The 23,463-nt window shown below is 52.0% G+C and overlaps 1 protein-coding gene across 2 annotated transcripts in view; it reads right to left on the minus strand.

The window, feature by feature from the left end:
- Window positions 1-22,916, minus strand: part of OLFML2A (olfactomedin like 2A) — a 35,736-nt gene extending 12,820 nt beyond the window's left edge. Inside the window, exons 1-4 of one of the 2 annotated variants that reach the window (XM_030919070.1) lie at window positions 22,728-22,916; window positions 13,144-13,407; window positions 4,515-4,622; window positions 72-278 (exon numbers count right to left, since the gene is read on the minus strand). In XM_030919070.1, the coding sequence (XP_030774930.1) occupies window positions 72-278; window positions 4,515-4,622; window positions 13,144-13,407; window positions 22,728-22,814 (666 nt within the window). In that variant the 5' untranslated portion in view covers window positions 22,815-22,916. The remainder of the gene's footprint in view (window positions 1-71; window positions 279-4,514; window positions 4,623-13,143; window positions 13,408-22,727) is intronic. The other variant, XM_030919071.1, reaches the window with a different exon arrangement.
- Window positions 22,917-23,463: the final 547 nt, after the last annotated feature.

Consider the following 23,463-nt stretch of genomic DNA (forward strand, 5'->3'; position numbering starts at 1 on the left):
GCCAATGTCCTGGCACACTGAGCTCCCAAGCTCAGCCAGCTCCCGCCCTGTGATCAGAGCTGGGGCCTCACCTGGGCCTTGCTATCAGTGCCCGTGGCAGGGGTGGCGGGGGCGGCAGCGGCATCCTTCTGCAGCAGCTGGAGGCCCAGGCGGGACAGTTCCTTCTTGATACCCAGCATGATGGCGGAGTGATTCTCATAGTGCCTCAACTGCTCACTGAGGTGGCGCATGCTCTCCTTCACCACCTCGTTCTCCCGGCTCAGGTTGGCCTTGATGCTCTGTGGACGAGGCAGGATTGGAGGTCTTTCCTGGGCCAGCTTCCTCTGAACCCCCAGACTGGAGGGACACCCCAGCTTTGGTCATTAGGCTTTGCTGTCCAGTCCCCTGAACAGGCTGGGGGCGGTCCCAGCAAGCATGGGCAGGAAAAATAGGCCCCAAGAGACCCTGTATTTATGAACTTTTTGAATTTAAAAAGTGAAGGAATAAAAAAATTACGTGTGCATGGTACTAAATTTACAAGATATAAATGGCTATAAAAATGTCACCCTCCCACCTTTATTTCTCAGTGCCAACAGTTATTATAGGTTCCTTGTGTATCCTTCTAAAGAGAGTCTGTATATTCAGAGGAACACATGTATACATACACACATATTTTTACCACTTTGCTTTTTTACTGAACAGCCTATTTTGGGAACTGATGCATATCTGCATATATTGTGCTCTGTTCCTTCTCATGGCCACACAGTATGCCATTGCTTGAGAGGCCACAATTTATTTACCCAGTCCCTTATTTTTTCTTTTTCTTTTCTTTTCTTTTCTTTCTTTCTTTCTCTTTCTTTCTTTCTTTCTTTCTTTCTTTCTTTCTTTCTTTCTTTCTTTCTTTCTTTCTTTCTTTCTTTCTTCCTTTTTTTTTTTTTTTTTTTGTAGCTGGGACTGGACTACAGGCACCCACCACATGGCCAGCTATTTTTTTTTTATTTTTAATAGAGACAGGGTTTCATCATGTTGGCCAGGCTGGTCTTGAACTCCTGGCCTGAAGTGATCTGCCTGTCTTGGCCTCCTAAAGCACTGGGATTACAGGTGTGAGTCACTGCACCTGGCCACCCAGTCCCTTATTGATGGTTCCTTTTTTTTTTTTTTTTTTTTTTTTTGAGACGGAGTCTCACTCTGTTGCCCAGGCTGGAGGGCAGTGGTGCCATCTCGGCTCACTGCAACAACCTCTTACTCCTGGGCTCAAGTGATTCTCCTGCCTCAGCCTCCTAGGTAGCTGGGACTACAGGCACATGCCTCCACACCTGGCTAATTTTTGTATTTTTAGTAGAGATGGGGTTTTGCCACGTTGGGCAGGCTGGTCTTGAACTGCTGACCTCAAGTGATCCACTCACCACAGCCTTGCAAAGTGCTGGGATTACAGGCGTGAGCTACCACCCCTGCCCATTATGGATGGTTACTCAAGTTGCTTCCAATCTTTTGCTACTTTAAATTTACTTTAAAATTGTATACATAATACATAAATACCCTCTGCTTATAAAATCTTCAAACAATGTAGTGGAGTGAAACCCTTTGGGGTTTTGCTGAGGGTGAATCTCTGCCCCCTCCAAGTCTCCAACTTCTCCCCTGGGCCGTACCGGCTCCTCACCCTGCACTGAACCCTGTCTTTACTCCCAGACCTGTTCTCCTTCCCTGCCTCATCTCCCCTTGCTGGGACTCTGGCTCCCTGCCCACTTTTAGCAGCTCCCACACCAGCTCCTGGATCTACTCCTGGTTCTGAATCCTGCCAGGAGCAGACAGACTGCTTAGAACCGCAACGCTCCTCGCTCTGTAAACGTCCCGCTATCTAGGGATCTCCTTTGCTGGGCTGTCGCCCAAGCTGGCCTTGTTGACTGGAGAGGACTTGGAAACCTGGGGGGCCTGGCAGGTATCAGTCCCAGTTCCCCAAAGCTCTAGTAGACCTGGGATTCTTTCGTCTGAGTCTACTTTTCAGCTAAAGCAGGAGAGACAGAAGTCAGAGGCAGAAAACACCAGTTTGCTGAGAAGCCGCGGATCAACAGAATTATGGGTCCACAATTTCATTTGTAGAAATTGTTACAGAGGAAAAGATAACCTAAAAGTGACTGATGTCCAGTCAGCCCTGGGTGACTCAGGTTCAGGGACCAAGAGGCAGCAGGCAGGAGTCGGATACCCTTGGGTTAAAATCTTTGCTTTCTACCTCCTGGCTGGGTAACTTAGGGCTAAAAACTACTTCTCCGAGCCTCAGTTTCCCTGCCTGTAAAATGGGCTATTATGTCGTCATAATAACAACTAAATGGCAGGGTCACTGTGAGGACCAGAAAGGCTATGGAATATGAAAGTGCATTTTAAACTAGATTCCAGGGGCCGGGTGCAATGACTCATGCCTGTAATCCCAGCACCTTGGGAGGCCAAGGCAGGAGGAAGGCTTGAGCCCAGGAATTTAAGACCAGCATGAGCAACATGTTAAAACCCCATCTCTACAAAAAACACAAAAAATGAGCTGGGTGTGGTGGTGTGTACCTACAGTCCCAGCTACTTGGGAGGCTGTGGTGGGAGGCTGGGGCGTTGAGGCTGCACTCTACCCTGGCCTACAAAGCGAGACCCTGTCTCAAAAACAAAAACAACAACAACAAAAAAAACTGGATCCCAGGGATGATAGAAGTCAAAGCGTATGACAAATTTTCTCAACCTTATCACTATTGACATTTGCCAGATAGCTGTTTGCTTTTGGGGACTATCCTGTGTATTGCAGGGTATTTAGCCAAATCTCTGGCCTCTAACCAGTAGAAGCCCAGTAGCACTCATCCTGTCCCCCACTTAAGTTGTAACAACCAAAAATGTCTCCAGCTATTGCCAGTTTTCCCCTGGGGGCAAAATCACCCCTGGTTGAGAACTATTGGTGTCAGGGAAGAGAGCAGAGGGAAGCTGAGACCCCAAGTTGCTGCTGACCCCCTAGGAGGTTCTTCCCTTTGGCAGAGGGAGCCAGCCTCTCCCGAGTGAGGCTGTTCTCTCCCCACCTCCTCCCAGGGTGAACAAAAGCTTTTTGCTTTTAATTTTTCCATAAGGTTATCACTTAGTAAACCATGGTTAACAGAAGCACAGCACAGATAATGCAAAACAGAAGATAATTAAAAAGTCATTTTTCTGTGGCTGTGGGAACCATCTCTGGTTTGTTCCAGGCCTAGCAGATATACCCTCCTGATCGTCTGCCTCAGAGTTACATGAAGTGGGTTAACATTTCCTGAGGTTACAAGAGGAAAGATCAAAGGAGAATAACTTCAGAGCCAGCAACGGGAGGGCCTGGAATGTACTAGCTGCACAGGAAATACTGGGACACAGAAGAAATTCACCAAGTGTCAGCTTTCTCCCGTGCTGCCAGGGGCTTGGCCAACAGTAGGTACATACCAAACACTTTTTGAATACTTAAAGCCACTGTGATCCCAACTTTGGGGTGAGGAAGGGGTTAATCTCCCACCCCGGGGCACAGGATGCCCAGGTGCCCCCTCCCTCTGTAAAGGAAGCTGGGAAAGGAAGCCCCCACGCCCGCTCCTGGCAGCTGTATGTCCCCAGACTCCCAGTGGCCCAGCAGAGGCCGGATGCAGGAAACAGGCGGAGGTGAGGCTGTGCCAGCAGAGATACAAACCTCGAACCTGTAGCTCGGACCCCCATGCTCGCCCAACTCTGTCCTTGTCCCCAGGGGTCGTTCTGGTCCCCTGCCCAGTCCTATAGCACTTTCACCCTGACCAGGACAGGACACGTAGCACCTCTGCCTCCACAGCAGCTGGGCACTAGCCCTGTGGGCTCGGTCAGTCCTGCCATGTTTTACCAACCCAGGGGGCACTCTGACAAGGTATCTTATTTTTTATTTTGAGACTGTCTTGCTCTGTCGTCCAGGCTGTGGCACGATCTTGGTTCACTGCAACCTCCGCCTCCCAGGTTTGAGCGATTCTCCTGCCTCAGCCTACTGAGTAGGTGGGATTACAGGCACGTATCACCATGCCTAATTTTTGTATTTTTAGTAGAGATGGGGTTTCATCATATTGGCCAAGCTGGTCTCAAACTTCTGGCCTCAAGTGATCCGCCTGCCTCGGCCTCCCAAAGTGCTGGGATTTCAGGTGTGAGGCACTGCGCCAGGCCACTGAGCCACCATGCCCAGCCACCAAGGAATCTCAAGTGAATGGTATACCCAGAGTTGTGGGTCCTGATCTTGGTACACTGGGGGCAACTACAAGTTCCAGCTCCCTCTGAACCCCTTTGATACAACCAGCAGGTGCCTCGGTTTCTCCACTCAGACTTCAGCTTCCCGCAGGCCCTTAAGCCAGTTAGACCTCTTCCCCAGAGGCTGGACCCTGTGGCCAGCATTTCCCTCCCCCAACTCCTGGCTGGAGTGTGGCTTCCCATGGTCACCAGGGTGAAGCCTGGATTGCCCGGGCCCCTTCGGACAGTGCCCTCGGCCCCCAGCATCACACCAGCCTGGCCTCTGGCAGCAGCCCTGCCCTTACCTCTTCCAGTGTGTTCATCTGGGAGGCCACCTTGTGGACGTAGGCGTGCACCTTCATCAGGTCCATGCTGTACAGTGTGCCCTCCAGGAGATCCACCATGGACTGCAGCTGCCCGGGGAAGGGGGATAGTTAGGCAAAGAGTGCAGCACGTGGCCAGCCAGGTGCAGAGGGTAAAAGGAGCCCTGCTGCAATGAAGAACTCCAGAACCTGGGCCAGGCGCTGTGGCTCACGCCTGTAATTCAAGCACTTTGGGAGGCCAAGGCGGGTGGATCATCTGAGGTCAGAAGTTCAAGACCAGTCTGGCCAACATGGTGAAACACCATCTCTACTAAAAACACAAAAATTAGCCAGGCATGGTGGTGTGCACGTGTAGTCCCAGCTACTTGGGAGGCTGAGGCAGGAGAATCGCTTGAATCCGGGAGATAGGGGTTGCAGTGAGCTGAGATCACGCCACTGCACTTTAGCCTGGGTGACAGAGTGAGGCTGTCTTCCAAAATAATAATAATAATAATAATAATGATTAAAATAAAAAAGAACTCCAAAACGCCATAGCCTCAGAGTGACTGGCATGGGCCCTGGGCACTCACCAGCCTCAGCCTGCTAATAATCACAAGAAAAGCCACAGGTTCCATCTTCTGAGCCCTTACCACGTGCCAGGTGCTGTGCTAGGGCCTTTAAGGAGTTATACCAATTAATCATTGTAACAACCTCATGAGGTGTGTAGTGGGCACTGGAGGAGTTTGTCCGGATCTTCTGAGATCCCTCTTACAAGTTTTTGTGCCCGTCCCTGGCTTCCATGTGCCTGCATCTGTGACTCTCTTTAGAGCTGCTTTGCCCCCAAAGTGCCAGAGAGTATACGTCCTCTTGCAGCTGCCTTGAGACAATGACCTACTGACATGGACATCTATAATCCCAACTCACTAGCCCCAGTGGGGATGAACTGAGCAGCTGTACCCACTCCAGAGTTCCTCTGGGGATGTGACTGAGGCTGGCACTTTTCCCAAGACCACACCCTCACTTGGATGCCCTCCTCTCCCCACCTTGCTTCTCCCACTTCATTTCCAGTTTCTCTGGGGAGTATTTTCTTTTTTTGTTTATTTGTTCTTCAGAGACTCTGTCACCCAGGAAAGAGTGCAGTGGCACGATCATAGCTCACTGCAGCCTCGAACTGCTGAGCTCAAGCAATCCTCCCACCTCAGCCTCTGGAGTAGCTAGGAGTACAGGTGTGCACCATCCTGCCTAGCTAAGTTTTTTATGTTTTGTAGAGATGGGATCTTACTATGTTATTCCAGCTGGTCTCGAACAATGATCTTCCCACCTTGGCCTCAAGTGATCCTCCTGCCTCAGCCTCCCAAAGCACTGGGATTATAGGGATGAGCCATCGCATCCAGCCCAGGAGTATTTTCAAAATAAATCACTTGCACATGAATCTCTGGCTTCAGAGCCTGCCTCTGGTGGCCCGAACTAACACCAGGTATGGACAACTTTCACCCTCATTTTACAGATGGAGAAGCTGCAGTTTAGAGGGGGGAAGTGACTTGCCCAAGGCCACCCAGCTGTTCAAAGGTGGAACCAGGAGCAGAACCCAAATTCATATAAATCCACGTCTCTTTCCCAACATTCGGCTGGGGAGATATCATTAATCACCGTCTCTTTCCTATCATGCTTTATGGCTCCTGTCTCATGGTCAGACAGGGAAATGGCAGCCGAGAGAGGGCCTTGCACGACAGGTCAGCAGCAGGACCTGGAGCAGCCGCCGGGTATCCCTTGCCCAGCCCAGGGCTCTGCCCTACAGCTGCCCCTCCCCCTCTCCTCTCTGTCACGCCTCATCAGGATATAACACTCCCTCCAGATGGCCAAAATGCCAGAGTGTCAGGGAGACGTTGGCACAAGGGGCTGGTTGGGAAACCAGCCTTCCCTGGCTTCTTGGGAAGGGCAGTTCCTCGGGCCCACCCTCACGCGCAGCTCCACCCTGAGCCCTCCGGCATTTTCCAGGGCCTGCACAGGCCAGTGCTCCAGTCTGGTCCTGGAATGGCTGTTTCCAAAACAGTTTTACTCCCACCTTCCCAGGGGGTACGCAAACTGTTTTAAGCCAGGGAGCTTTTCTTTGAGCAGAAGCTGATCTCTAAAACAGAGACGGGGGTGGGAGTCTCTGCTGGAAGCAAAGATAGGCTCAGTGGCTTCTCTGCTTTCCCACAACCTGGCTTTGGCCCCAAGGGTCTGCATGGGACCCCTGGGCTCTATGGAACACAGTTTGAGAACCATGCCCATACACGCTTCTGTGTCTCAGTTTTCTGTATTAAGAAATGGGGCGGCCAGGCGCGGTGGCTCAAGCCTGTAATCCCAGCACTTTGGGAGGCCGAGATGGGCGGATCACGAGGTCAGGAGATCGAGACCATCCTGGCTAACCTGGTGAAACCCCGTCTCTACTAAAAAATACAAAAAACTAGCCGGGTGAGGTGGCGGGCGCCTGTAGTCCCAGCTACTCGGGAGGCTGAGGCAGGAGAATGGCGTAAACCCGGGAGGCGGAGCTTGCAGTGAGCTGAGATCTGGCCACTGCACTCCAGCCTGGGTGACAGAGCGAGACTCCGTCTCAAAAAAAAAAAAAAAAAAAAAAAGAGAAACGGGGCAATAGGGCCGTCGTAAGGAACAGTTGTGTCTGGACAGAGCTCAGCATTGCGTGGACACAGAGAGGCCTTCATAAAGCCCAGCAGCGCTGATTGCTCCTCCCAGGGGCTACATGGGAAGCTCCCAGCTTCACTCTGCTGCCTTCGTGGCCACCAACACTGGCCTTGGCGAGGGTCCCTCCCTTGCAAGATGACTCTCTGTGGCTCCCCACTGCCCACATGTGGCTTCTCATCTCCTGAGTCTGGCATCTGACCCCTCCATGATCTGCCCCTGCCACCCTCCTCCAGGCCAGCACATGCTTACTCAGCCAGGCACTGAGGACAGTGATAAGCAAGACCAACGTGGGGCACCCTGGTCCCTCACAGGCTGCCAAGAACATAGTGACACACAGATGCCCAGATCAGGGGACACAGGCATCCAGATCAGGGGACACAGGTAGTGACACACATGTGCCTAGATCAGGGGACAGAGGCAGTGACACACAGGTGCCAGAATCAGGGGCACAGGTAGTGACACACAGGTGACCAGATCATTAATGATGGGTGCTGATCTTTTCTGGACGCAGATGTGGATCAGGAAAGGCTGCCAGGAGGAAGTTTTGTTTGGGCCGAGCTCTGTAGGAAGAGCACTAATTAGGCAAAGTTGCCCAGGAAAGGACATGCCAAGTAAAGGGAACAGCTTGTGCTATGAACTGGAGGAGAGGAGAAAGATGGTGCTTCCAGCCATGCCACTCAATGTGCGATCTGCTGAGCAGCACAGGTTCAAACTGCTTAATACCAGCCTGTGATATAATCATTATAGAAAATGGGAGTAGGTTTTCAGGAACTTTTGTAGCACTTGACAGAGCAATTTTATATCTCTTGACTCTTACACTAAAACACTAGATTTATCCTGTGTATGTCTGCCTTTGTTTCATTTCATTTTTCTTTCTTTTCTTTTTTTGAGACAGAGTCTCGCTCTGTCGCCCAGGCTGGAGTGCAATGGCGCGATCTCCATTCACTGCAACCTCTGCCTCCTGGGTTCAAGCAATTCTCCTGCCTCAGCCTCTGAAGTAGCTGGGATTACAGGTGCCCGCCACCACACCTGGCTAATTTTTTGTATTCTTAGTAGAGACAGGGTTTCGCCATGTCGGCCAGGCTGGTCTTGAACTCCTGACCTCAGGTGATCCACTCGCCTCAGCCTCCCAAAGTGCTGGGATTACAAGCATGATGCACTGCGCCTGGTCTGCCTCATTTCGTTTTTCTAATAATTCATTTGTATAGCATTTTATGAAACTATTGGCTCTTGAGAGAACTTTAATCTTTAAGAAACTGGCCCTTCACCACAGATAGCTTGAGAAGCGCTGTGCTAGAGGAAGTCACAGGTGCTGGTGTGGCCAGAGAAGAGAGAAGGCCGGTGCCACACCCACCCCATTTGTCATTACCCAGAAATGCCCTCCTTTCCTCTCTGCCTCAGGGACTCCTACACATCCTTCAAGGCCCAGCTCTATCCTTCTATCCCCTCCTTAGGGCTCCCACAGTTCCTGGGATGTCCCTTGGCCCAGCACTGATCACCCTGCCATTACTGGGGTCAGCAGCTGTGTCCTCACAAGAAGGGGACTCTTCGAGGCAGGATCCATGTCTGGTCCCATCAGGAAGAAAAAGGAGTGGGGAGGTGACAGGCACCCTCCAACCCCCAGACAAGATGGGGACAGTAGTCATGCTACTCAAAGTGTCTCTCCTACCATAGCCGTGCTGCTGAAGACAAACCACAGCTGGAGTTATTAGCTTGAGGGGAAGGGCTGGGGTAGAGATGGGGTGGGATATAGGGTAGGTGCCCCAGCCCCATCCCATGGGCTCCCTTTAGCCTCCTCCCTTGGGGGATGCTTAGAAAGAATGTCCTGCTGAGGGAGGGGGAGCCAAACTGAACAGGAGGAAGCCCCAGCCCTGTCTCCTACTGCCTCTGCCGCCTTCTCCTCTTGGGGGGTCTCTGAAAGTGTACCCACTCCCACCCTTGGGGTACCAGTGAGGCAGCGTATCCTCTCCTCCTCCTCCAGCCCCACCTGCTGGGTCAATCCCCCATTACCCTAAGCCAGTTCTGCTGACCCAGAGCCCTGCGGCAGCTGTGCACTGAGAAGGCCTAAGGTATTGCGGGCTCCTGGCTGAGAAAGAGGTCTCGTGACCCTTCAATGGGCAGGGGACAAAGAGAATTCCTGGGTTCAAATCTTAATACTTGGCTCACGCCTGTAGTCCCAGCACACTGGGAAGCCGAGGGAGGTGGATCACTTGAGTTCAGGAGTTTGAAACCAGCCTGGCAAAACCCCATCTCTACTAAAAATACAAAAGAAATGAGCCGGGCATGGTGGCGCACGCCTGTAATCCCAGCCACTCAGGAGGCTGAGATAAGAATTACTTGAAAGGGGGAGCAGGGTGGAGGTTGCAGTGAGCTGAGTTTGCGCCACTGCATTCCCGCCTGGGCGATAAAGTGAGACTCTGTCTCAAAAAAAAAAAAAAAAAATCTTAGTACTGTCACACTTTCTTGCAGGCCACAGCCCCTCTTTGGGCCTCAGATTCTCCCACTAGTAAAGCTGGTACCATAAGTCCCCTCTCCAAAGGGTTGTAGCAAGGATTAAATTAGCCAAGAATTAAATGAGCCAGCGTTTATGAAAGGGCTTTGTGTCCTCATGTCAAATGTGTACAATTCAGTTATCGAGAAGTTGACTTGAGCAGAAATTGGGTTTGTTCCTATAACTGAAGACTGGCCTATGGCCTGTGTGCCTTGAGTCTGCAGGGTCCTAAGTGAGACCCACGGAGACAGTGTGATCCAGGGACTGCCAAGCTGTCAAGATGCCACTTTGCTTAAAATTCATTTCCCCTGACTCCCCACCCAATTCTGAGAGCTTGGCATTCATTCAGGCATTACAAAAACAAAACTGAAGTTGAATTTAAAGAAAACATTTTTAGCCACACGTTGGGAGACAGTTCTTCATGGATCTCTTGCTTTTCTGAGTGACTCATGTGCAGAGGCACTGACTGTCTCTGTGCTGAGCCATCTAGCTGTATAGTGAACAGCTCTGGAAGATGGAGACACTGTTTCTTTCCAGAGGAAAGGGCAGGCATCCTTGGTGCCCATTACAAAAGACTCAGATTCTCTAAGCTCAGGGCTCCTCTCTGTAACACACATTATTATATATGCAGGTGTTATCTGACCCTCACTGCATTAGCCCATGGCAATTGGAGCCGGGGAAACCTGGCAATTGCTGTAATAAAGTCCTTTGTCTTCGAACCAGGAGGCTGCATCTTCTGCCAGCTTCCATGAAACTGACAGGCTAACTTGTTAGCTTACAAGTAGGGTAACATCTCAGACCTTTCACAGTTTCTGACACCAAACAGGCAAAATAGATGTAGTTTGGGAGAAGTTATAAAAGAAAAACATACTTTCAAGAGGCACCAAACTGGAAAGGCACCATGCCTTTTACCCATGCCTGTAATCCAGCATTTTGGGAGGCTGAGGTGGGAGGATTGCCTGAGCCCAGGAATTTGAGAACAGCCTGAGCAACACAGCAAGACTCTATCTCCACAGACATTTTTTTTTTTTTTTTTTTTTTGAGATGGAGTCTCGCTCTGTGGCCCAGGCTGGAATGCAGTGGCGCGATCTTGGCTCACTGCAACCTCCGCCTCCCGGGTTCACGCCATTCTCCTGCCTCAGCCTCCTGAGCATCTGGGACTACAGGCGCCCGCCACCACACCTGGCTAATTTTTTTGTATTTTTAGTAGAGACGGGGTTTCACTGTGTTTGCCAGGATGGTCTCGATCTCCTGACCTCGTGATCCGCCCACCTCGGCCTCCCAAAGTGCTGGGATTACAGGTGTGAGCCACCGCGCCCGGCCTACAAACATTTTTAAAATTAGCTGAGCCTGTGGTCTCAGCTACTTGGGAGGCTGAGGTGGGAGGATTGCTTGAGCCTAGGAGGTTGAGGCTGCAGTGAACTGTGTTTGCACCACTGTATTTCAGCCTGGCAACAGAGCAAGATCCAGCCTGAAAAAAAAAAAAAAAAAAAAAAGACACAAAACAATCTGGTCCTTTACAAAAAGGAAGACAGGAAAGCAAGGTGGTTTAGAACTCATGCTCTGGACGCAGCAGGACCTGGGTTTAAATCTTAGCTCCACCAGACCCACTGAGCACCTACCTGAGCATGGCACAAATGGCATGAAGGTGTCCACTGGCTGTGGGGACTGATCTATCGCAGACATGTCTAACCAAACCATGGGTCCTGGTGGGGGGCCCTGGTATGGGGCTGTGTTGCCCAGAGGTGGTGGCTCTTCTCGTCTTCCTACGGGACCTCAAAGGTTGCTTTTCTTTTCTTTTTTTGAGATGGAGTCTTGCTCTTGTTGCCCAGGCTGGAGTGCAATGGTGCGATCTCGGCTCACTGCAACCTCTGCCTCCTGGGTTCAAGCAATTCTCCTGCCTTAACCTCCCAAGTAGCTGGGATTACAGATGTGCACCACCACGCGGGGTTAATTTTTAAATTTTTAGTAGAGACGAGGTTTCACCATGTTGGCCAGGGTGCTCTCGAACTCCTGACCTTGTGATCCACCCGCCTCAGCCTCCCAAAGTGCTGGGATTACAGGTATGAGCCACCACACCCGGCCTGGGTTTCTTTATTTGTTTTTGAGATGGAGTCTCACTCTGTCGTTCAGGCTGGAGTGCAGTGGCGCGATCTCAGCTCACTGTAGCTTCTGCCTCCTGGGTTCAAGCGATTCTCCTGCATCAGCCTCCTGAATAGCTGGGATTACAGGTACCCACCATCATGCCTGGCTGATTTTTTGTATTTTTAGTGGAGACAGGGTTTCATCATGTTGGCCAGGCTGGTCTCAAACTCCTCACCTCAGGTGATCCTCCAGCCTCAGCCTCCCAAAGTGCTGGGATTACAGGCATGAGCCACCATGCCTGGCGGAAAGTTTCTAATTTGCACAAAAGCATGGCATAGATTGGAGGCTGCTCATTATTATGTGAGGTTGGGCAAGTTACCTAAGTTCTCTCAACCCTGGTTTTCTCACCTCTAAAATGAGGAAATGATCCTATATTCACAATATAGTTTAAGAACTCAGAGTAAGGCCGAGCATGGTGGCTCATGCTTGTAATCCCAGAACTTTGGGAGGCCGAGGCAGGCAGTTCACTTGAGGTCAAGAGTTCCAGACCAGCCTGGGCAACACGCTGAAACCCTGTCTCTACTAAAAATACAAGTTTGCCAGGTGTGGTGGTGCACGTCTGTAATCCAGTCACAGAGGAGGCTGAGGCAGGAGAATCGCTTCAACCCAGGGGATGGAGGTTGCAGCAAGCCGAGATCATGCCACTGCACTCCAGCCTGGGCGACAGAGCGAGACTGTCTCAAGAAATAAATAAAACAGGCCGGGCGCGGTGGCTCAAGCCTGTAACCCCAGCACTTTGGGAGGCTGAGACGGGTGGATCACGAGGTCAGGAGATCGAGACCATCCTGGCTAACATGGTGAAACCTCGTCTCTACTAAAAAAAATACAAAAAACTAGCTGGGCGTGGCGGTGGGCACCTGTAGTCCCAGCTACTTGGGAGGCTGAGGCGGGAGAATGGCGTAAACCCAGGAGGCGGAGCTTGCAGTGAGCTGAGATCTGGCCACTGCGCTCCAGCCTGGGCAACAGAGCGAGACTCCGTCTCAAAAAAGAAAAAAAAAAAAAGAAAGAAATCAAATCAAATCAAATCAAAACAATACACTGCCACAAAATTTAAAGTATAGCTAGGTGCCAACGGTTGAATTGGTTTGGGTAAAATACAAGACATTGGAATAGGTGATAAACTAGAAGAATCCTGCCTTTGTCACTTCCTGGCAAAAAGTGGCTTCCCCTCAGGGAGCCACAGTTTCCTCATCTGTGAAATGGGGCAGTAACAGCACCCGCCTCACAGAGCCTGTGGAATTTTCACTGGCAAGACAGCAGCCTCCAGCTCACGATAGGCCCTTACTCCCTCCATCACCCCACCAAGTCTACCTTGAGGAGCTCGGGCGCCTGCTTTTTGAGTTTCTCCATCTTCCACTCATTCTCACAGGGATTGAGAGAGGAGGGAGGCGCGGTACAGGAGCAGCGGCAGTCAGTGCCCGAGCTCACGGTCTCCACCGTGTAGAAGTCCTCCACGCGCGCCCGCCCACTGCGTACTCGGCTGCACGCATCCTTGCTCAGGGGCCGCATGATGCACTTGCAACGGCAGTCGGAGCCCTCTGAGGTCATCCTCACCTGGTCCAGGTCCCCAAACACCTGTTGGGGGGAGCAAGAGGACTCCAGTGAGTTACTACTAGGCAGTGCTATGGCAGGGAGGAAGGGAGAGATGGCAGAAGCCAGCTGGCCAGCCAGCCTTGGGATGAGAGTGTTTGGCGGGTGGGAGGGGGTGCAATTAGAGGTGGTGAAGGCCTTTTAATAATAACTCTGTGTGTGTGTGTGTGTGTGTGTGTGTGTGTGTGTGTGTGTGTGTCTATGTCTCTGTGTGTGTATTTTTAAAGACAGGGTCTCTCTCTGTTGCCCAGGCTGGAGTGCGGTGGCCTGCTCATGGCTCATTGCAGCCTTGACCTCCCAGGCTCAAGTGATCCTCCCCCCTCAGCCTCCCTAGTAGCTGGGACTACAGGCATGTGCCACCATGCCCAGCTAATTTTTGTATATTTTGTAAAAATGGGGTTTCGCCATGTTGCCCAGGCTAGTCTCGAATTCCTGGGTTTAAGTGACCCTCCCTCTTCCATCTCCCAAAGTGCTAGGATTACATGCATGAGCCAATGTGCCCAGTCTTTTTATTTTGTTTTGTTTTGTTTTTGTAGAGAGAGGGTCTTGCTGTTTGGCCCAGGTTGGAATGCAGTGGTGGGATCATAGTTCACTGTAACCTCAAACTCCTGGGCTCAAGCAATCCTCCTGCATCAGTTTCCCAAGTAGCTGAGATTATAGGTGCATGACACCACGCTCAGCTAATTTTTAAATTTTCTGTAGAGATGGGATCTCACTATGTTGCCCAGGCTGCTCTTGAACTCCTGGCCACAAGTGATCCTCTTGCTTTGGCCTCTCAAAGTTCTGGGATTACAGTATGCGCCACCTCACCTGGCTCGACAATTTAAATATTAACGTGCTGTGAAAAAGTTTGGCGATTCCTCAATAAGTTAAACATAAAATTCCCATAAGATCCAGTAATTCTACTCCTGGGTATATACCCAAGAGAACCGAAAATGGGTATCCAAACAAAGACTTGGAAGTGAATGTCCATAGCAGCATTATTCCCAGTAGCCACAAGGTAGAAACAACCCAAATGTCCATCAGCCGAATAGAGAAATATTCAGCCATAAAAAGGAATGTAGGGCTGGGCACAGTGGCTTATGCCTGTAATCCCAGCACTTTGGGAGGCTGAGGTGGGTGGATCACCTGAGGTTGGGAGTTCGAGACCAGCCTGGCCAACATGGTGAAACCCTGTCTCTTTTAAAAACACAAAAATTAAGTGGGCATGGTGGTGCAAGCCTGTAGTCCCAGCTACTAGGGAGGCTGAGGTGGGAGGATCACTTGAGCTTGGGAGGTCAAGCCTGCAGTGAGCCATGATCAGGCCACTGTACTCCAGCCTGGGCAACAGAGTAAGACTCCGTCTCAAAAAAAAAAAAAAAAGTAAAAGTAATGCAGTACTGATTCAAGGTACAACATGGATAAATCTTGAAATATTATGTTAAGTGAGAGAAGCCAGACACAAAAGGCCATATATTAAATGGTTCCATTAATATGAAATGCTGTATCCAGGAGAGGCAAGTCCATAGAGACAGTAAACAGATTAGTGGCTTCCAGGAGTTAGAAAGAGACGGAAATGGGGAGTGGCTGCTTAATTGGTATGGGGTTTCCTTTTGGGATGACAAAGATGTTCTGGAACTATTAATAGATAGTGGGGATGTTTGCATGATATTGTGAATGTACCAAATGCTACTGAAGTGTATACTTAAAAATGATAATTTTTGTTATGTTTGCTTTACTATGATAATAAAAATTATAGAGACCTTTTATTGATCACTTATATACCAGGTTTCACATGCATTATACTTTTAAATAATACCTCTGGCTGGGCGCGGTGGCTCACGCCTGTAATCCCAGCACTTTGGGAGGCCAAGGCAGGTGGATCACCTGAGGTCAAGAGTTCGAGGCCAGCCTGGCCAACATGGTGAAACTCTGTCTCTACTAAAAATACAAAAATTAGCAGGGCGTGGTGGCAGGCATCTGTAATCCCAGCTACTCAGGAGGCTGAGGCAGGTGAATCACTTGAACCCGGGAGGCAGAGATTGCAGCGAACCGAGATCGCGGCACTGCACTCCAGCCTGGGCAACAGAGCAAGACTCTGTCTCAGACAAAAAAAACTCAAAAAAACAAAAAAACGAAACAAACCTACCTCTGTGTGTGTTGGGGAGGTGTTATGACCTTCAAAGCCCTCACCATGGCCTTCAAGGCTCATGTGAGTTGATACTCTCCCTTGAACTACTCCTTATTGCCCTTCCCTTTCTATGGCTCTCTCCACTCCAGCCTCAGGGCTTTTGTATATGCCATACACTCCCCAGAAACTCCTATCCCCCAATATTTCCATGGTTCACTTCCTTATATAATTTAGTTCTCTGCTCACGTGTCACCTCCTCTGAGAAGCCTTCCCTGACTGCTCACCTCCTGTTACTCTCTATCCCTTCATCTAGTGGCTTGGTTTTCTTGACTGCACCGATTACTACCTGAAATATGAGACCTGTTTTTGTGTATAGTCTGTCTCCCCCTCGCAATAGGTACCATTAGAGGCAGGGCCTTTGTCTAGTTTCCTCCTACGTCTTCATAACAGTGTTTGCCCGGCCTACAGTAGGAGCTCTGTAAATATCTGTTGGGTAAATGAGCCTGCATTTTGCAGACATGCTAGAGCACAAGGTCAGGAGCATGGCATCTGGAGCCTCAAAGAGATTGTAGGCAACTTAATATTTCTGTGCCTCTGTTTCCTCATCTATAAAATGGGCTTTCACATCATAAGGTTGCTGTGAGGATTAAATGAGTTAATAAAAGTAAAGAACAGGGCCTAGCACATATTGAGTCCATCTTAAGTGTGAACCATTCTTCTTTTTTTTCTTATTATTATCATTATTATTATTTTGAGACAGGTCTTGCTCTGTTACGCAGGCTGGAGTGGTGTGGCCTAATCACAGATCACTGCAGCCTTGACCTCCTGGGATCAGGCGATCCTCCCACCTCAACCTCCCAAGTAGCTGAGACCACAGGCATGTGCCACCACGTCCGGCTAATTTTTGTATTTTTTGTAGAGATGGGGTTTCACCATGTTGGTCATGCTGGTCTCAAACTCCTGGGCTCAAGCAGTCCTCCCAACTTGGCCTCCCAAAGTGCTGGGATTACAGGCGTGAGCTACCGCGCCTGCCCCCACTGCTTTTTCTGCAGCCTGTGGTGGGGCAGGGGAAAGTGAGAGGTCGGGAGTGTGGGGAGGAGGGTGGCTGTGGGTGCGTCCTGGGTTCTCGGTGGGCGAAGTGTACTCCGGGCCAATTCTTCCCTGCCTGTGAACACCAACAGTCAGGCTCAGGGTCCTGTACATTCCTCAGGCCTCTGTTTACGCCCTGACTCTGCCTGTCCTTCAAGACTCCTAAGTCCCCTTCCCAGCTTTGCTGGGACCCCTTGCCACTCCACCCACTCCCCCAGATGGGGTCAAGAGCCTAGCGGGTAGATGTGGGTGTGTTCTGTGTGGCCAGGCCAGGGAAGCCTCTTCCTGGGGACCCACCCATACTCCCAACACCCACCTGCACCAGCAGCTGCCTCCACAGCGGACCGTGACATTCCTTCCTTCCTCAGATGAGGTGCTACCTCTTGATGGGGGCGGCCAATTCCCTGACAAGGGCCAGGAGTTGGAATAAGGCCTCTGCTCCCAGTGCTGGCTGCCAGGCACCCAGGCAGGATCCCCCTTCCTGTGACTGCTACATCTTGTGCTTGGCTGGAGGGCAGCAGAGCACCAGGGGGAAGAGCCAGACCTGGGCTCAAGTTCCAGTTCCCATACCTCCTCCCTGCTTGGCTTTGACCCCTCTGAGCCTCAGCTTCCTCCTCTGTAAAATGGGGAGAATCACAGTCCCTTTGTCATGGTGAGTCTGAACTTATGGTGAGTCTGAACAATCAATGCGTGCAGGGCCTCGGCACAAAGCCTGGCACAGAAGAGCTGCTCTCTAAGGGGTACCTGCTATCAAAATCACTGCTGATAACTCTTCCTGCCATTTGCTCATTATTTTCTACCTCTCTGTGCTCTCACGATAACCCCACCTTAGAGAGGAGAAAGCTGAGCATCAGAGAAGACTAGGGGCTTGCCCAGGGTCACACAGCATGGCCTGACTCCAAAACTTGGTTTACATGTTGCCCCTCCCATGCCCACCCACAGTCACCAGGCAGGGGCTTCTCCCTGAGCAACTGGGCTGGGACAGATGGGTCTGTAGAGAGGGTCCCTGGGGGGCATAGAACCTGGGGCTCCTACTAGGCCCAGCCCATCCTGCCCTTGGCATGAAGTCTGGAGTTGTGCCAAGCAGGAAAGTCCCTGCCTTGGCCCTGCATCTCTCCCTGTAGGCTTGCTTAGCACACACTGATGCCAAAGTCCCCAGAAGTAGGAGTGGTTTGTGCTTAAAAAGATACTCAGGTATTTGCAAGGAAATTTCACAGTGAGATGAAGGTGTATTCAAGATTCCTCTGCAGAGAGATGGATGAGTCTAGCTAGAGTGGAGGAGAGGGCATTCAAGCTGTGAAATGTTCCAGCAACTGAATAGGCTCAACTTGTGTCTTTTTTTTTTTTTTTTTTTTTTTTTTTTGGCCAGATTCTTGCTCTGTTGCCCAGGCTGGAGTGCAATGGTGCGATCTTAGCTCACTGCAACCTCTTTTGCCTCTCAGGTTCAAGTGATTCTCTTGCCTCAGCCTCCTGAGTAGCCAGGATTATAGGCACGTGCCACCATGCTCAGCTAATTTTTGTATTTTTAGTAGAGACAGGGTTTCACCATGTTGGCCAGGCTGGTCTCAAACGCCTGACCTCAGGTGATCTGCCCACCTCGGCCTCCCAAAGTGCTGGGATTACAGGTGTGAGCCACCACACCCGGCCAACTTGTGTCATCTTGAAGTTGGATCTGGCCTTTTTCCTCATGGCCAGCCCCGCCTCACCATGAGGCAAAGACCGCCCTGAGAACATGAGCACAGTGCCAGTTGAGCACCTCCCCCGGATGCCCAGACGTACCCCAAACTCAATCCATTCAAGACTGGACCCAGCATCTTCTCCCAGACCCATGTCTACCTGCCTTCCTGCCCAGCCTGGACCTCTGAGCCTCCCTCACACCCTAGATAATCTGTCAGTCATCCTGTTCTTCTGACCCTTCATCCTAAATATCTCCGACCTCTGTCCCCTGCTCTCCACTCCACAGCCATAGCCCTAGTTCAGGCCACATTAACTGCTGCCTGGACAACACAGCAGCTTCCTGTGTTGGATGAATCTCCCAAAAGCTCCTCTTCGGTAATCTACTTTACTCTTGCTCCACAAACCTCCATGGATCCCTACTCGCTCCATGAGTTCTCAACTGGGGGCCATGCCTCAGAATTGCCTGGGAGTGTACCTGGGAGCTGCAGATGCCTAGGCCCTACTCCAACCCTATGGTTCAGATGTTTTCTGGCTCCCCAGGCTATCTGGATGCTTCCTAGAGGCTCCAGGGTTCCAACTACTCAGGCTCCCACTGTTTAGGAGTTTTGAACAACCTCAATCAGACTCTTTTGAGCCTCAGTGTTCAAGATCATAAAATGAGGAGGGGCCGCTGAAGCCTCAGAGTGTTAGCACAAGAGATGTGTAAGATTCTGCATGTAAGTGCTGGGCACATGGCTTGGCACACATGATGCTCCTCAAGGCTCTGCCCCAGATGCCCCAGCCAAAGGGAGTGTTGGGATAAGACCCTCCTTGCAGAGACACCCAGTGGGGCTTGGCCTGGCCTCACAGTCTTGATGTGTCAAAGGAGGACTCCACCACTATGTGGCCCTCGCCTGCCGGAGAGGCTGTTTCCAATTACACCCACAGGCGGAAACTCCCGGAGCGGAGGCGAAGCAACACCTAAACCCCTGGGAGTGGCCTGGCCTGGAACATCTGATCCAGCCCCGGACACCACCGCCTGCCTGCTCTAGCCCCTCCTGCTCCCCTGGCTGGGCTCCCACAGGCCTTGGGCTTCCCTTTGTCCTTGGGTCCCTGATCAGCAGGCTGACCAAAGACCCCCTTCCCACCCCTTGATGCTGGAGGGAGTGAGGCACCGGTAGCCCTTTCACAGATGGGGAAACTGAGGTAGAGATGGAAAATTCTCGGCCACATTCCAAGAACATACAGCAAGAAGCAGCCCCCCAGAGGTCTGTGGTGCCATGCCTGGGTGTCATGTGGTTACCTGTCTGTCCATTCCAACCTCTGTGCTGGGCAGCCCTTCAGAAATACTTGGGAGGCTGTGGGGCCCCCCTCCTCCTCCCAGCCCTGACAAAGCACTTCCTTAGATGGAAACTCAAAATCCAGTTTAGGAGAGACCTAGTTATAAACATGAAAAGAAAACACGTTGAGCGAGGAGCTGGCCAAGGAGACCAACAGAGTCCTGGGGGTGAGCTGCCCTGGACCCCTGAATGTGCTGGGCCAGAAGGGAGACTGGAGCTCCCAGGAACAGGAAGCCTGAGGAGGGGCCAACCTAACCCTTTAGGGCCCTACATTGACTTCAGGTCCCAGGCTGGCCCTCCAAAGGGCTCATCCTCCACCCCAGAGAAAATGGAATGGGCTTGGAGAGGAAGGGGGGGTTGTGACGGGGGAGGGAGCGGGTGATAATGAAAACAGCTCTCTCTGCAGAGCCAGCAGGAGTCTGGCTGAGCTAAGGAATGCAGAGTAAATTCACCCATCACTTGATTTTTATTTTTCCCAGCTGGCTGAAGTGGTGTGGGGGGGAGGTGTCTGGGGGAGGGCTGTGCTGAGTTCCCCAGTTGTTCATCCTGCAACCTCTAGGTTGTGCCTCTCCACCCCACCAGCCCCAGCTTGTCCTGGGACAGCTAAACACCACCCCCCACCCCACACAACCTAGCAAGTGTTTGGCTGACTCACTACACAAACAGGGTGTTGGGTTTTCTTTGTCTTTGCTTTGTTTTGAATGTGAGCTCTCCCCCACAAACTCTACAGCTCTCTGCACAGAGGATGCCCAAAACCAAATATCCCTCCCAGCCAGAGATTCCAGTGGTGACAAGGCACTGATCAGGTTATCTAGGATTTTTTACTCACTTGTCCTCATACCTGAGCCAGATCAGGGAATCCCAGAGGCCCCATATGGAAGGAAGGTTGGGGAGATGTTTCTCAGATGAAGAAACTGAAGATCAGAGGCAGGCAGTGATTTGCCCAAGGTCACACAGCAAAAGAATAGCAGAGGAAGGCCAGAACTTAGGGTTTTAAATGTACAAGCCGCCAGGCGCAGTGGCTCAAGCCTGTAATCCCAGCACTTTGGGAGGCCAAGACGGGCGGATCATGAGGTCAGGAGATTGAGACCATCCTGGCTAACATGGTGAAACCCTGTCTCTACTAAAAAATACAAAAAAAAAAAAAAAAAAAAAAAAAAAACTAGCCGGGCGAGGTGGCGGGCGCCTGTAGTCCCAGCTACTCCAGAGGCTGAAGCAGGAGAATGGCGTAAACCCGGGAGGCGGAGCTTGCAGTGAGCTGAGATCCGGCCACTGCACTCCAGCCTGGGCCACAGAGCGAGACTCCGTCTCAAAAAAAAAAGTACAAGCCAGCTGCCTCTGTAAACACCATTGTTCCCCCACCTGTAAATTGGAAAAAATACTCATTCCCTCCTTGTCTCTGGAGTACATGAGCAGCATTGTACGTGGGTGCTTTCATGCCCTGAGCTGAATCAGGCTGAGGGTTGGCCAGAGCCCACTGCTCATATACTCACCATGTGGCTAGTGGCCTCTGTCTTTTATCTGCCCATGGGCAGGTAGGACACTCACATTCTACCAGGAAAGAGGCTGGAGAGGTATTGGAAGTCACTCTTTTGCCCTCAGGCTCTGTGACTAGGGCTCTGGTCCTGCTCCTGCTCCTCACTTTCCCCAAGGTCTGTCCTTTCCTTTTTTTTTTTTTTTTTTTCTTTTTTTTTTTTTTTAAGACAGAGTCTTGCCCTGTTCCCCAGGCTGGAGTGCACTGGCGCAATCTCGACTGACTGTGCAACCTCCGCCTGCTGGGTTCAAGCGATCTTACTGCCTCAGCCTCCCGAGTAGCTGGGATTACAGGTGTGCACCACCACACCTGGCTAATTTAAAGTTTTTTTTTTTTTTTTTTTTTTTTTTTGAGACGGAGTCTCGCTCTGTCGCCCAGGCTGGAGTGCAGTGGCCGGATCTCAGCTCACTGCAAGCTCCGCCTCCCGGGTTTACTCCATTCTCCTGCCTCAGCCTCCCGAGTAGCTGGGACCACAGGCGCCCGCCACCTCGCCCGGCTAGTTTTTTGTATTTTTAGTAGAGATGGGGTTTCACCGTGTTAGCCAGGATGGTCTCGATCTCCTGACCTCGTGATCCGCCCGTCTCGGCCTCCCAAAGTGCTGGGATTACAGGCTTGAGCCACCGCGCCCGGCCGTTTTTTTTTTTTTTTTTGTAGAGACAGGGTCTCTGTTGCCTACACTGTTCTCGTGCCACCGCACCCAGCTAATTTTTGTATTTTTAGTAGAGATGGGGTTTCACCACACTGCCCAGGCTGGTCCTGAACTCCTGACCTCAAGCGATCCACCCGCCACGGCCTCCCAAAGTGCCAGGATTACAGGTTTGAGCCACTGAGCCTGGCCATCAGGGAGTCATTTCCAGAACACCCCAAGTGCTCTGGTGCTAAGTATTTTACAGGCATGACCACACCGCATCTAGAGACCATCAGCTGCAGGGAGTGGGTCCCATGATTCTTCCTGTATCCACAGGTGAATAGAGGAAGGCTCAGAAAGGTGACGGCACCGGCTGAGAAGCGGATGTGCGACTGAACCCTGGTCGCTTGACACCAGAGCAGATCCTCTTAGCCACAGCAGAGAACAGCTCAGACCACTTCTGGAGCTACCTAGTCCTCCAGGGGGTGCACCCAGTCTCTGGCAAGAACATCAGAGGCCGGGCGAGTGGCCAGCCCGGCTGCGTTCCTCGGGTAGAAGGGACCCCCAGTCCCCAGCGGACCGTGAAAGCCGTGGCCCATGGCTTGCTGCAAGCCTGGGAGTCTCTGGGTAAGAGTTGCCAGGAGCTTCCCCTATGAACCCCGAGCCTGGCCAGCACTCCGGGGAATCCCCCGACCCCTCCGGAAATCGGACCCTGTCCCAGCGCCCCTTCCTCAGGCCCCGGGTCCCGAGCATCCCTACATCTCCAGCGCTTCTTCCCCTACGCTCTCCTCTCTCGCGGCCCCTGCCCCTGCTGCTTCAGTGCTGAGAAGTCCCAAGTTCGGTTCCTCCGCCCTGGCCCCAGGCTTCCTCCCGGGCTGCACCCCCGCCACAGCGCCCCCTCGCGCCCCGCTCCCCGCCGAGCCGCGCCGGTCCGAGGGGCGCGCGTACCTTACTGTCGGCGCGCGCGGGGCGGGCGCTCAGCAGCAGCAGCGGCAGCAGGAGCAGCGGCCAGAGCGGGAGAGCAGCCGCGGCCATGGCGCCACGGGCACGGCGGGCACAGGCGGCCAGGCACGGACGCTAGCAAGCGCGGGCTGCACTGCGAGCTCCCCGCCGTAGCCCGCTCTGCCTGCCCCGCGCCTGCACCCTGCTGCCCGCCTCGCGCCCCTTCCAGTGCCGCTGGGGGCGGAGCTAGGGCGGAGGGGGCACCCCGCCCAGCTCCGCCCGCCGTCTGCGGGGCCTCCCCGTCGTCGGGCGGCTCTCCCAAGGGCATCCCTGCCCACGCGCCAGGGTGGGTCTCGCTCGCAGCTCGCAGGAGCAACGGGGCCAGGGCGAGGCGCGTGGGCCCCTTGCACGGACGCAGGTCCTGTCCTGTGAGCCCTAGGACCTTGGGCGTGTCCCTTCATCTCTGTGTGCCTCAGTTTCCTCACCTGTAAGATGGGGGACTCGTGCTTTCCTTTTGGAGTGTTTGTAAAGTTCGCATGAAAGACATATGTTCCCAGGGCACGTCAGCCCTTGCGTTCTCTGATGCCACCTACTTCTGGACAGAGACCTGACTGCTGTTAGCCTTCCCAAGGCTCAGCACCCAAAACTTATCTTCCATCTTTCATTTCTCCTTCCCTCTGGAATCCCTCCTGTCGGCTCCCAAACTCCAGTAGCTTCCCGCTTTTAAATTTAAAAAAATTTT

The sequence above is a fragment of the Rhinopithecus roxellana genome, chromosome 16 (genome assembly GCF_007565055.1).
Source record: "Rhinopithecus roxellana isolate Shanxi Qingling chromosome 16, ASM756505v1, whole genome shotgun sequence".
Lineage (NCBI taxonomy): Eukaryota > Metazoa > Chordata > Mammalia > Primates > Cercopithecidae > Rhinopithecus > Rhinopithecus roxellana.